We start from the raw sequence: 14,325 nt of genomic DNA, 5'->3' as shown, positions 1-14,325 counted from the left end.
ATTTGGCTAACGGCACCAAAGTTATCTGCAAAACAAAAAAAACCCTCCTTCGACGGAAAACTGTGACCTAACTATAAATACACAGTTACGACCACTACTGTGAGATACATACACACTTTCCAATACCATCCAAATTATGTTCAATATAGTTCATAGTAAAGGTCATCTGAACTGATGGTTACTCCAAATTAATTAAATTATTAATTGTATGCCAAATTTAAAATAGTGCATACTCAGTGAACAATAATAATCAAGTGATGCTGCTACTAAGGATCCAAGGGTAGACAATTAACAGTGACTTTGCATGCTGTTACCTCTTGACATGTTTGATGCCTGTAATTGACCTACACCTTTTCTTAATCAGTCCCAGCATTAGTTATTGGCCAGCTGTTTCCCTGATGTATATCACACAGCGTAACCCAACACTTAGTTGCTCTAAGCTGTTGCTTCTCTATTTATATTGGCCATAAAGATCAGGCATCACTTTTATAAATTGCTATTTAAAAGCAATAACCCCTTCAAGGATGTTTAGCAGACTTATTTGTATATTTGTCTGACATTTGTTTCTCAAATCGGTTGTGTTCAATACGTTTCTTCACAACTGGAAGGCTCCCCCTCTCTAAAAATCAGTACTCATATTTTCAAACTTCTTCAAGAATGTTGTCTAAAAATATTCCACGGGTCAACGGGGTAGTAAAGCCCATTTAGAGATATAATTTGAACATATTTTTAGTGGGAATTTTGTTCTTTTGTTATTAAACCAGAACTTTGGTTCTTAACCCTTAGTAATACAACCTTTGCTTCTTTGAGCTTACCAGCATCCGATCTGGGCCCATGATCTCTTTCACCTGTCAGCGAAAAGGAACATACCAAGGGGGTACCGGCAAAGAAAACAAAAACACAACATTATGTAGTTGTTAAAGCTCCTCTCCATCTCTCCCCAACCCAACTGAATATTGATCTTTTGATATTGAGCAGCTAATGACCCCTCAGTATTACTGATATTTTCAATAAAATTCTTTGCATTCTGCAGTCCTTCCGCACTTAACAATTTAAAACGAGACTACCAATACTATTCTTTAGCGGTTACCCACTCAATACTACCATTTGATAATCATGTAGCGAGAACTATAAAATGACGAAGTCAAATGGCAAACAAAAATGCGATAAAACTTTTCTTTTAACTCTTTTCTTTTGTCCTGATTTCTCTAGTTTGATGCATTTCTCAAGCCCAAAGTTTTTCCAACCACACCGAAAATCTAAAGCTGTTGTAAATTCTGATCTGGTTTTTATATTTTTCTTTAGATTTAAAGAATTGTCAGTGAAACGTCGATACTTGGCACTTACCACCACCAAAATTTGTGAAGCCACCACGGTCACCACCACTGCAGAGAAAAATTGAAGAAATGATTTTTTTCTTCTTCAAGTGCTGGATGTCAAGTGATGCTTTTTGTCACAAGGTAAGAGGAGACTGGCTGAAATTCTCACTGGCAGTACATTACCAGGGCGTCCCATGACATTGCTGCTGAACATGGCATCCAACTGAGTGGCTTTCATTATCCAACTGCTTCAGCAGTTCTCAACATGCCAAACAAAGTTGACCAATTGCCACAGAATACTTCTACATTAAAGTTAAAAGACTTAAAGACTGTCAAGCTATATGTGATATGTTATTTTAACCTTTATAACCAAAGGGCAAAGTAAAATAACCAATACAATTATGTAAGACACATCATCAATAGCAATAAAAATCTGAAGAAACGTGGACTAATTAAATGTGATAATCAGAAAATTAAGCAATTTCTGTAACAGGTCAAATGAGTGGTTCAGCAATATAAACATGATACAGAAAAGCTAGAATGCGCGGAGAGTGTAACTTGCACGAACAACCTAACACTTCATTTTTATGAACCATACTTTAAAAAAAAAATTTTTTAACAAATGTGGTCAAATTCCTTAGACTTATACCACCACTCACTAGACTTTTCCTACATCTGAAAGGTTACACAGGCCACATAAAAGTTTATATTACGCCAGTACTTATAAATGAAAGCTTGGACAACTCCATGAGTGTGCGTAACTTGCCAAATTTCACACAAACACTATGTGCAAATACAAGGCCCATCCCACCACAAGGCTCTAATTTGGTGCCTTCTCCAAACATTAAACCTTCAGGTGATAATCGAATTAGCAGGTGGACAAGGATGGGAAGACTACCATAACTTTACCTGTCAAATCTAAAGTATGTTCAACAGTTCACTGTAAATACAGCAAGAATAAGAATGATCTACAATACTGTAGGTTCAATAAAGTAGTGGACTGCACAAACAAAAATATTAATGGTGCGTTTCGATCTGCATAGCGTATCTGAGAAAGGGTGTGTGTGTGTGTGTGCGTTTACTGAAAAAGCAAAGGTTAATTTGGCAATAACCCATGCCCTTCAAACTCAATGGACCCGAGCCACTCTTTTTTTTTTCTAACTGTTTTCCAGATCGCAGCGCCCCAAAAAGAAAAGGTTTTGGCTCAGGGTAAAGGGGGTACCTTTCCGATGCCCCCAAAAGGTCTAGGGGTCAGGGTACCACTAGCCTGCCCTGTTATGCCTTATTCTCACTTTTTTGTTTAATTTTCAGGACACAAGGCCAGAGCTCCTTAGTCCTGTAATGGCTGACACCACATTTCTCTTCATGCTGTGGCCTGCCAATCAGAGTGCATACTCCTGCGGAAATCGTGGAATCCTCTTCCCAGACTTCACTCCTATGGTTCAGGAAGCACAAAGATAATTTCTTGAAGTAAAAAAGCAAAAAGCAGCTGCAGAAACATTCAGTCAAATATTCAATGCTGTTTTATACCCCACTATATTTAGAGTGGTACCCTTTAGTAAGACTCACTTCGTTACGCAACATAAGGTGGCACTAGACTACCTGGAGACTTGAAAAACAGCTGATGAGATGACAGAAAAGAGTGCAAAGGAGAATAGTCAGCGAAGCTGGAGACTGCATTCTCCCTGTACCGATAACGACTAACACTGATGGTGTAGTGATCAACCGCCACACTTGCACTTGTGGCAATAACACCTTGTTAAAAACTGACTAATTTGCTGGATTTTTGCCTCAGTTAGTCACTAGTAACATACAAATTGATATGGCCCTCTAGACCGCACCCTACCAGGGACAGTTTTAGCAGTATTCATTTACACACTGACCCACATTTGCCACTGTTGCATGGGTGGATTGCACTTTATCGATATAGGGGGGATGAAGGGACGTTATGGGATGAGTGCCCTTGTTTTCTGATAATGTTTGCATGTGTAGGAGGTAGATGGTTACACTTATTTATATATTAATTGTCACCCACTGGGTGCCCGGGTTGGACCCGCTCTCTCTGGCTCCCTCAAGTGTTTAGTGCACAAGCCGCGGTTATGAACACTGCTGCAAGCCTATTGGTATGTTTTTTTATTTGAGGAGGGAACTTTCGCTGATGTTTGTTACTGGCAATTGCAGGGAGAGCAACAACAGATCATACTAATGTACATGTCAAGAAAATCATATATTGGATATCACTGATGGTGCACAGGAATGTAATTCATACTCAAACTGATAAGCTGGAATGTACGTGGGCTGAACAATCCCTGGAAATCATGCATCGTGCAGTTTTATATAGACCGACACGGGGCGGACATCCCTTTTCTTACAAGAACATCATAGGTTACCTAGAGCGCACCTGGAGACAACAGATATTTTGCATCATGCTCTTCTTATTCCAGGGGGTGGCTGCACTTATCTGCAAAACTAGACCCTTCCCATCACAAGAGCAGCAGGCAAACACCCAAGGCCACGGCCTGTCAGTGGTGGGACATATCAATGACACATCTTTGGTTATCCTTAACATCTGCTCCAGACTTCTTTGATGACCTGATGGCTAAAAGTCATAAATATGCTGGTCTTCCTATGGTGTGGGGCAGGGTGTGATCTTTCCCCATTGGTGCACTGACCAGCCCCCCCAGAGAGTTTGTGGCCCTAAGAAAAATTATGGAGTTATATGAGTTATATGATCTGTCCGATGCTTAGCGAACTACGCACCCTCAAATGAATGATTACACCTTTTACCCCTGATATGATTTCTGGTTGGTGACACCTCAGATTATGGTTAGGGTACAGGATATCCGAATTATTACCCAGAATACTGATGGATCACTTCCCGATTGCCCTGCAACTGGGCATCCCCTGCCAATTGCGGATGAACAGAAAATCGCGGGTGAGGAGGAGTGAGTTGTGCCACCCAGTATTCCAATCTGAAGTGCGGAAGATTTTTTTAGACTGCTTCAAATGTAATAAGGTGTCAGTGTCCATGCTAAGTGTACTCTGGGATTAATTTAAAAGTATAACTCTGTGGTGTTTGCGTATCCATAAGCTCAGGCCTCCTTAAATCACTGCAGTCGCAACTAGATGCATTTGAAGGGTCTTCAAACAATTGCAGGCCGAATTCCACAATTGTCGCGACCCCTCCCTGCTAGTATCCTTGCAGGAGAACAGCATAGAGTTTCGCAAAAAAAAAAGATTGCTGGTTCTACACCGAAGACAATAGGTAAAAATCCAAACACCCAGAGAGAGGGAGAGAGAGGGCAGAACATTAGCATGGGTGTTACAAGCAAATAGACTGCACACATAGCTGGAATATCCAGTGCAGATGGTGATATCAAGATATGCACCAGAGATATTCGAAAAGTATTTTGAGACTCTTATAAGGGCCAATGGGAAGGCACCGGGTTGTGATGGCCTCTGGGTAGAATTTTATAACGCGAACATGGACATACTGGTGCCGCGACTCCTAGATGTGTACAATAAAGCAATAGCCAGGGGCTTGTTGTACCAGCCAATAATGGAAGCTGTGATCTCAGTCCTTCCGCAACGGGGACTGGACCCTGGGTTGTGCTCCTCCTATTGACCATTGCGGCTGTTGAACGTTGATAACAAAATATTTGTTAAGATCCCTAGAGACTACAACCCTTAATGCAACGGTTGGTATTTGTGGTTCAGGAGGGCTTTGTACCTCAGCGATATACAGCAGCGCTTAATTTATGTACATTGATGGGTCTGCTGCAAAGAATTGATCCAGACTTACCTTCTGTGGCAAAATTGTTAGATAGGTAAAAAGCATTTGATTCTTTAGAGTGGACTTACATGTGATAAGTCCTGAGAAGGCTTGGAGCCTACTTTTTGAAGCTGGCAGAGTTGCTTTACACAGAACCGTTGACGCGCGTGGCAGTAAAGGGCTCCTAATGGATACATTTACGATAGCCAAGCTAAGGGTGTTAGTTATTCCCTTTGATTTCTGAAATATCTGTGGAGCAGTTAGCATATTGACTTCAGGAATTTTACACCCTCAGGGGAGTACGGGTCGGGCTGGTCCTGAGTTATACCCAGACAACATTCTTCTTTTCCTCCAGAAACCAGATGACAACACGAGCCCAATCATTAGAGACCTAATTTGATTTGAGGTATACTAAGGCCTCCAGAATAATTGGAACAAATCGGAAATATTCCCATTTAGAACCTGTTTTAATGCCTGGCAAGGGAAGTATCCAATGGTGGACAGGATCAAATATCTGGGAGTTCACGTTATTAGGAATATGGGGGAGTTGGTAGGGCAAAAATCTGGTATGGTACTTGAGTCATTTAAAGCATGATTAGACAGATGGATGCAACGCCCCATATCGGTGCTCGGGCGAATCTCCATTATTAAGGTGGATATTGTCCCAAAGTTTTAGGAATGTCTCAGTGACCATGTCAAGAGAATTTTTTTAGGAAACTTCAACAGTTGCTGAGCAGACTGATCTGGGGTTGGGAAACAACTCCGCATAGGCTGGAAATTCTAGACAACCCCAGGAGAGAGTGGGTCTAGTGGCCCCAGACCTCCATCTATACTACCTACTGATGCAAGCCCATTATGTGCAATATTGGTTCCATGACATGGCAAGACTCACATGTTAAGGTGGAGAGAACCCTGTTTGACCAGACTCGTAAGACACGTTTATTGGTCGCAAACCCAGCCACAGACTTGAGGAGGTAGATGTAACAGCTGCCATGTCCCTGCATGGAAGAACATTGCAAACTATCTTGGAATACACAGGTTACACTCCCCTCTTTTCATGCCACTACAAGAAAAATTTGCAGTTGGTATATTAAAGAAATATTAAAGAAAATGGGGATAGTGGTGTTGGTAAACTTGTTCCCCAATTGGCTGTTTATAACACTGCACGCATTCCAGGAACGGGAAGGAACTATTGCACTGGCAACGTTGCTGTATGACCGACTGCGCCAAGGAGCGAGGACAACGGCGACAGATTTCCAGAAGGTCCAGACGGAACTGGCAGCACTTACTAAAATAATTCAGATGGATAATATTTCTAAGACAATATTCTTTCTATATAAAGAAGTAATTAGCGCCAGTACAGATTCGGTATATAACGCACAACAGAATTGGGAGGTCGACCTGGGGAGGGTGATTCCAGACAAAGCTTGACAATACTGCTGTGCACAGGCGAATGAAACGCCCTTCACCTACCCGCATAATTTAATACATTTTAAACTTTTGCATCAACTATACTATACTTTTCAGCATATTTTCAGATTCCAACCGGGCAGCATCATGCGTTGTAAGAAATGCAAAGCAATTATTTTTTTTTTTATCTTTCTTGCACATAGCCTGCATCTGTCCCATTCTGATTAAATATGGGGTTAAAGTGTTTTCTATATTAACAGACATGTTGGATGTACCCCTACATCCCGCACTGGAATTGGCCCTCTTAAGCTTACCTGTGGGCATACCTAAAACATGCTGTGCATTAAGCTAAATGTCAACTGCCGGTGAGCTGGATGTCACCCAGACAACATACAGAGGAAGAATGGTCGAAAGTCATAACTTACTGCTGCAGAAGACTATAGTAACTTGATGCACCCCAAGGAACGTCCCAGAGACTTCGGAGAACCTTACTGAACGTAGTCATATATGAGAATGAAATACGCCGATACACTTCCAGATAACTAGAAAACTGCTGATGAGAGGCAACACATAAGATCAACAAGACAATAGTGCACAAAACGTAAAGTTTGTTCTGTAGACGTAGTGAGTTTTGTTGCAAATCTTTTATTCTCCAAAAGTCCTTCCACATATGAAGAAAACAGCCAACGCGTTTCACCCTACACAAGGGCTTCTTAAGGGCAACGGTAAGCTGACCAGAAAAATATGTCAGTTTGTAGAGTCCAGCAATCAGTTCGAGGTCAACAGGTCCTCGTTAATGGACGTAGTCTTCACACATGAAGCCCAAAGCCAGTCACGGATATCCTGGAAGACTGGGTGGATCCGCATGTGCGGAGGAAGCGAGAGCCTCATGGCCACAGGGTTGACCACCTTCTCGATGACAAAAGGACCAACAAAACGGGGCAATAGCTTCTTGGGACCATACACGTTGAGGTGCCGAATGGAAAGCCACACCCTGTCGCCCAAGCGGTATTCGGGATCCTTCTGTCTATGAGCGTCAGCATGCGCCTTGTAGGTGTCCTTCGCCTTGGCCAACTCAAACCGTGCCTGCTGCCAGAGTCTGCGCAGGGACTCATGATATGAACGCACCGTTGGCAACTGGCTGTCCCGGGGTACCTCCCAGGCAGAGGTGCGAGGGTGACGGCCGTGGAGACAAAACAAGGGGGACATGCCAATGGCCGAATGCTTGCTGTTGTTGTACGTGTATTCCGCCAACCATATCACCTCAGACCATTCCTTCTCAACCATCAGCAGCAAACAACGGAGGTACTCTTCCATGGTGTGGTTCGTTCTCTCGGCCTGACCATCGGTCTGGGGATGGTATGCTGAGGATAAGCGCACGTCCATCTCGAGGTTCCTGCATACCTCTTTCCAGAAACGGGACACGAATTGCGATCCCCGGTCCGTTATGACCACCGATGGAATGCCATGGAGGCGAACCACCTCCTGCACGAAGACCAAGGCCAGTTCCGCAGCTGTGGGCAATTTCAACAAGGGTACGAAATGCGCCATCTTGGAGAGGTGGTCAACTATGGTGAGAACCGTGGTGTGCCCGGTCTTGGTGAGCGGGAGGTCAACCACGAAATCCATGGAGACGGTGTGCCCGGGATATGGCGGCACAGGGATGGAACGCAGCAGACCAACAGAAGGCTCAGAGCTGTTCTTACCCAATAGACAAACGGCACAGTTCGTCACATGAGTTCTCGTGTCGGTCACCAGTGTTGGCCACCAAAACTGTCTTTGTACGAGCTCGAGTGTCTTGTGATAGCCAGGGTGGCCGGAGAGGACATGATCGTGGCACATGCGGACTGCTATTTGTTGACAGGGCACCCCAGGTAGGTACAACCGTTCTCCTTTAAACAGCAACCCGTCCACACAAGTCGCCCCTTCGTGTTCTTTTGCCAGGACTACCAGATCGGACTGCTTCATGTCTTGTTTCACCAGAGTCAGGAAGTCCGAGGATGCTATAACGCCCTGGAAGTGTTTCTCCGATAGTATGGGAACCGGCTCGGCGTTTTCTGCATCCTCGTCGGATTCGTCTAGCCGTGAAAGGGCATCTGCTTTGGCGTTCCCTTTCCCGGGTCGGAACGTGATCACAAAGTTATATTCATTGAAGAATAAGGTCCATCGCAACTGTCGGGCTGTGAGGGCACGTGCTGAACGTAGAAACTGGAGGTTCCGGTGGTCAGTGTAGATGGTCACCGTGTGTTTGGCGTCTTTTAGGTAGTGGCGCTATTCCTCGAATGCTGTTTTGATTGCTAGGAACTCCCGGTCGGACACGGTGTAGTTGTGTTCCGCTGGTTGGAGTTTCTTGGAGTAAAAAGCCACCGGATGCAGTTGTCCTGTGCTGGTGCTTCGTTGGGATAACACGCCCCCGATAGCTTCCTTAGAGGCGTCTGCTTCCACTATGAAGGGCTGCTCAGTATCGGGATGCACCAGAACGGGGGCTATGGTGAATCGCCTCTTTAGTTCTTGGAAGGCGCTGTCTGCTTTCTGATCCCAACCGAAACGCACCCCTTTGCGCAGCAAGCGTGTGATAGGAGCCACCATTTCGGAGAAGCCTGTGATGAATCTACGGTAGTAGTTGGCAAAACCTAGGAACCGTTGGACCCCCTTTACGGATTCCGGAGAAGGCCAAGACAAGATGGCTTCTACCTTTTTGTTGTCCATTTGGATGCCTGCCGGAGTGATGATGTGCCCCAGGAACTCAACAGAGATGACGTGAAAAACGCTCTTCTCTAGTTTTACGTATAATCGATGTCTTCCTAGCTGTTGGAGGACGGAACGCACGTGCTGCACGTGTTCTGCGATGGTCCGAGAATATATCAGGATGTCGTCTATATAGACAATACAGAAGACGTCTATATAGACCCTCAACACCTCGTCGATGAAGTACTGGAACGCTGCGAGGGCCTTACAGAGTCCGAAAGGCATGACCTGGTATTCGAACAGACCAAATTTCGTCCGGAAGGCGGTCTTCCATTCGTCACCTTTTCAGACTCTGACTAGATGGTAAGCACCCCGCAGGTCGAGCTTTGTGTAAACTGAGGCGTTTTTTACCTGATCCAGGAGGTTGGAGATCAATGGTAGAGGGTACCGGTTTTTCACGGTGATGGCGTTCATCGCCCGAAAGTCTATACAGGTCCTCAGATCGCCTTCCTTCTTCGACACGAAGAAAAGAGGAGAGGAAACCGGAGACCTGGAATGGCGAATAAAACCGTTGTCCAGATACTCGTCCAAATAGGATCGAAGGTGGATGTTCTCCTTCTCTGTGAGAGAATAAATTCTGTTGCATGGCAACGTGGAGCCGGGGATCAGATCTATTCGGCAGTCAAACGACCGGTGTGGTGGCAGAGTATTGGCTCCCTTCTTGTCGAACACCTCCGCCAGGTCCTGATATTCCTCCGGTATGGCTGCTTGGGAAACCATCCCCAGGCCATCTACTGGCAGCGAACGTGCTTGTATGGAGCGAGCCCCCAGGAGGTCGTCCTTCGTATAACAGGTTCCACAGCAGTGTTCCGAATCCAGGTGTATGATTCTGGCCACCCAATCGATGCGGGGATTATGCTTCACCAACCACGGCAACCCCAATATAACCTTGAATTGAGGGGCGTCGATGACGTCAAAACAGATAGACTTGGCGTGGTGGTTGGCAAAGGACATAGTTCTCGGTTTGATGCCTGATAGGGCCGGAAGTCAAGTCCGTTCCATCAACAGCCTTGACCGTTTCGGGTTGTGCTTTTGACACAGTGTTTATGCCCAAGGCACGTGAAAAACCGGTGTTAATAAAGCTGCCTGTCGCACCGGAATCCAACATGACGGTTACCGACCAGGTTCTGCCCGCCTGATTCTGTAAGGATACTTCTACGCCCACGTGATGAATGCCGTCGAATACTGCAGGGATCGCTGAGGTGTGATACGAAGAACCCAGAGGACGGATCCCCTTGTCTACTGGGTTGTCTCGTTTCACGTCTGATCGCCTTTGGTGATGGGCAACGCAAACGGCCTTCTGCCCCTAGGTTTAGGGGGTTTCACCGGACATTCCCTGACGAAGTGTCCGCTCTTCCTACAGTACAGACATTGGTTCTGCTTCCTCCTTTTTTCTCTCTCTTGACTGGTCAAGGGCCCTCTTATGCCCCCGATCTGCATGCGTTCAGGAGCCTCGCCCTGGGGAGTGGACTCATCTTTGGCCTTTTCGGCGCCCTTGTCCCCAAAGGACAAGAAACGGTTGTCACTGCCCTTTCCTTTCTCGGTCCTTCTTTCCTGTAGTCGGAAGTTCATTTTCACCACCAAGTCGATGAAAGGACCTATTTCGTCAGGCGGGTTGGGTAACTGTGAGATGAGATCCTTCAGGTCATCACGCAATCCTCGATAGAATACTGACACTTTCTTATCCTCTGGCCAATGGGCCTCGATAACAAGCCGGCTGAACAGGGTGATGTAATGTAGCAGGTCTTGGCTGCCTTGTTTTAGGTTGAGCAACTCATTGTCTGCGGCCTGCACAAAGGTGTGACGAGCGAACATACGCCGCATGGCTTCCTTAAATGTCGGCAAGTGGTGGAGCATGGGGTCGTCATTTTCTACCAAGGCAATGGACCACTGAGCGGCGTCCCCGCCCATGTATGATAGAATGTATGCGACCTTGGATGCATCATCGGGAAAAGCCGCGTTTCTGGCAATGAAATGCAGGTGGCATTGATGGATGAATATACCATACTTGGTGCTGTCGCCGTAGAAACGTTCAGGTGGTGCCAGCTGTACAGGATGGGGTGTGACGACTTGTATGGCGGTGTTCTGATTGGTGGCAGCGGAGGACCCCCCAAAGGTAAATGTAGGCTGTCTCAACAGACCTTCTTGTATGACTCTGGGGCTAGGGGTGGTTCCCCAAGGACTGGTAACCCCGGATGCCATTTGGCCCTGTAGGGCAGTTATATCATGGCGTAGACTGAGGTTCTCGGCTTGCATGGCAGCCAGCATGACTGCTATGTCCTGCAAAGTAACCTCCGGGTCGCCCATGTCGTCTGGGTGGAATAGTTATTGTGGGCTTCGAATTCTGTCAGATGCCCCACAAGACTTACCTCTGCTTGTGAAGCGATTCCGCAGAGACGACATGAGCACCCGCCCCTGTACCCACCTGACCCTTGTGGAAATAGGACTCAACAGGGATGAGATGGACGCAGGGATAGGAGCCAGAAAAGGATGTAGAGGCTCGGTGAGTGGGGTGGAGCTTGCAGGATACCCCGGGGGCCAACTGGAAAACAGAAAAGAACCTGATTGGTAAGGAACCCCACTCTCGTCTTTTAAGCAACCCTTAAAACACACACAAAACGTTCTCCTGCCGGGGACTCACCAGTGCTTCTGTAGACCACGGTACTCAGACATCAGTGCAGCTCCAAAGAAGGATAATCCAGGTGATGCGCTCCTGCGCGATGTGTCAAACACAATTGTCAAACGTTAAGGAACAGCGCTCCTGCGCAGAAGGGGAAACAACACAACTGTACACCAAAACCAAAGTAAAGCACTGCGTTCCTGCGCAGAGAGACCTGCGGAAAACAACAAGCGCTCCTGCGTGAGCACCAACTGAACCCCAATAATAGTGCTCCTGCGCGGACACCAAAAGAACCAAGATAATAGCGCTCCAGCGCGGACACCAAAAGAACCAAGATGATAGCGCTCCAGCGCGGACACCAGAAAAACCAAGATAATAGCGCTCCAGCGCGGACACCAAAAGAACCAAAAGAATAGCGCTCCTGCGCGGGTGAAACAAACCAACAGCTGACTTCAGTAGCGTCTGGGCTCAGGAAACTCCTACGCGTCTTCAGGGGAATCCGGAAGGATTCGAAGCACGGAGCCGGCGGGAAACGCGATGTTTAAGCGTTTACCCCGGAAGTGCTTCTGTGACCCGTCGTCAGCTGCCGAGGACTAGACCGGGGCTCAGCCTCCACCCGGAAGTGAGTATCCCGGCAGAGTCGTGTGTGCTTTAGCGGAATGGCGGGGAACGGCAAGCGCCGTGAAACCCGACAATCTGAAAGCTAAAATAGAGACATCCTGCAACAAAAGCAAGGACATTTATAAAATCGTGAAGCCTTCTCCACCCAGTTTCCTGTTGTCAGGGCTCTATACCTCTCTCTTGAATGGACTAACCAACTTGCGTCTTTCTTTCACGACAAATATTCAGGACTCTGCTTCAACTGGAAGTATCCCTGGATATCATCAAGAGTCTGAAGTCAGGGTCCCCTTCTGACCCCTAGACTGCTAATCTGTTGGCCTCGGTGGCCACATCTGTTAACCCTGTGGTAAACAAGATACTTAATTCCTCCCTAAGAAGCCCTCTGCTGACCCCTCAGTGTCGGCAAATTACAGACCTATCTCACTACAACCATTTTTTTCTAAGGCCTTTGAGAAATATGTAAATTCAGTAATCTCTGATTACGCTAAAAAACATCTCCTACACCAGAGCCAGTCGAGTTTCAGAACCAACCATAGTACAGAGACTGCCCTACTCAAAGTTTCTGAGCTTATTAAGGGGAAGCTGGATCAAGGGGGGAAAGCCATTCTGATTTTATTAGACCTTTCTGCGGCCTTTGATACCGTGCTGCACTCTAGACTCCTGAACCAGCTACAGGACTGTGGTATAGGCAGCACCGTTCTGAAGTCGTTTTTCTCCTTCCTGGAGGATAGATGCCAGGAAGGCAGGACACCCCCCCCCCCTTCACGACCCCCATACCCAGCCTGAGAGTCGGAGTTCCTGAGGGTTCGATACTGAGTCCCCCTCTTTTCAACCTATACGTGGCCCCCCTGGCTCCACTGGCACAAGCATACGGCGCTAAAATTATCTCGTATGCGGATGACACACAGCTCCTGTTTACCAGCGACAAGGGAGCGGACTATGGAGGTGAAAAGATTAACTCCGGTCTATCGAAGGTGTTCTCATAGTTGAGGAAGAACCAGTTCAAATGTAATCCTGGGAAATCTGATGTCATCTTCTTTGGCTCCCCACCCGTGGCTGAGTGGAGACTCTGGTGGCCTTCAAATATGTCACCTGCTCCCTCCGCTCGAAGGACCGTCAAAAATCTGGGCATCTTGATGGATAGCACTCTCTCGATGAGATATCAGGTCCAGTCTGTTGTAGGCTCCTGTTTTGGGCTTTTACAGATGCTTAGAAAATTTCTGCCACTCCTGAATCTTGAACATAGGAAGACCATAGTACAGGCATTAATCATTTCCAGACTGGACTACGTCAACGACCTGTACCTGGGCCTCCCTGAATATTTGCTTAAGCGCTTACAGATGGCCCAGAATGCAGCCGCAACCCAGGACTCATATCTCTCCTCACCTCAAAGCCTTACACTGGCTTCCTGTAAAAAAAAAAAAAAGGATCAGTTTTAAGGCCTTGGTACTCTTCTTCAAGGCCCTGCAGGGAGACGGGGTGGAGTATCTCAGAAGGAGTCACGCACTTTGTGCCGCCAAGAACCTGGAGGTCCTCCACACTGAACCTGGCATCCGTCCCCAGGATACACAGCGCTCGCTCCGGAGGCCGTTCCTTTCGGTGGCATGGAGCCCGAGCCGGGAACCTCCTACCTTTGACTCTCAGGAAGTTGCTTGACGTAACTGTTTTCTGGAAAATGCTTAAAACCTGGCTTTTCCATAACAAACTCCTGGTCTCCTGCCCGAGGGACAGCAGTGGGTCTGATAGAGTCTTTTCAGTGCCAGGACACTCTTTCTGAGTAGCTAGCTGTGTGCTCTACAAATGCTCATTCATTCATTCATTGTGTACCAATGATA

General features: G+C 46.6%; 1 protein-coding gene across 4 annotated transcripts in view; it reads right to left on the bottom strand.

Annotated features, from left to right (window-relative positions):
- TAF15 (TATA-box binding protein associated factor 15) overlaps window positions 1–14,325 on the bottom strand; it is a 481,601-nt gene that overhangs the window by 215,350 nt on the left and 251,926 nt on the right. For all 4 annotated transcript variants that reach the window (XM_085649621.1, XM_085649623.1, XM_085649622.1 and 1 more), the window contains 2 exons: window positions 1,348–1,385; window positions 816–848 (listed from right to left, as the gene is read on the bottom strand). In XM_085649621.1, coding sequence (XP_085505747.1) covers window positions 816–848; window positions 1,348–1,385 — 71 coding nt within the window. The remainder of the gene's footprint in view (window positions 1–815; window positions 849–1,347; window positions 1,386–14,325) is intronic.

The sequence above is a fragment of the Triturus cristatus genome, chromosome 3_2 (assembly GCF_964204655.1).
Source record: "Triturus cristatus chromosome 3_2, aTriCri1.1, whole genome shotgun sequence".
In the NCBI taxonomy this organism is placed as follows: Eukaryota; Metazoa; Chordata; class Amphibia; order Caudata; family Salamandridae; genus Triturus; species Triturus cristatus.
The sequence above is the reverse complement of the archived record's forward strand: the minus strand, read 5'-3'. Positions and strand labels throughout refer to the sequence as shown.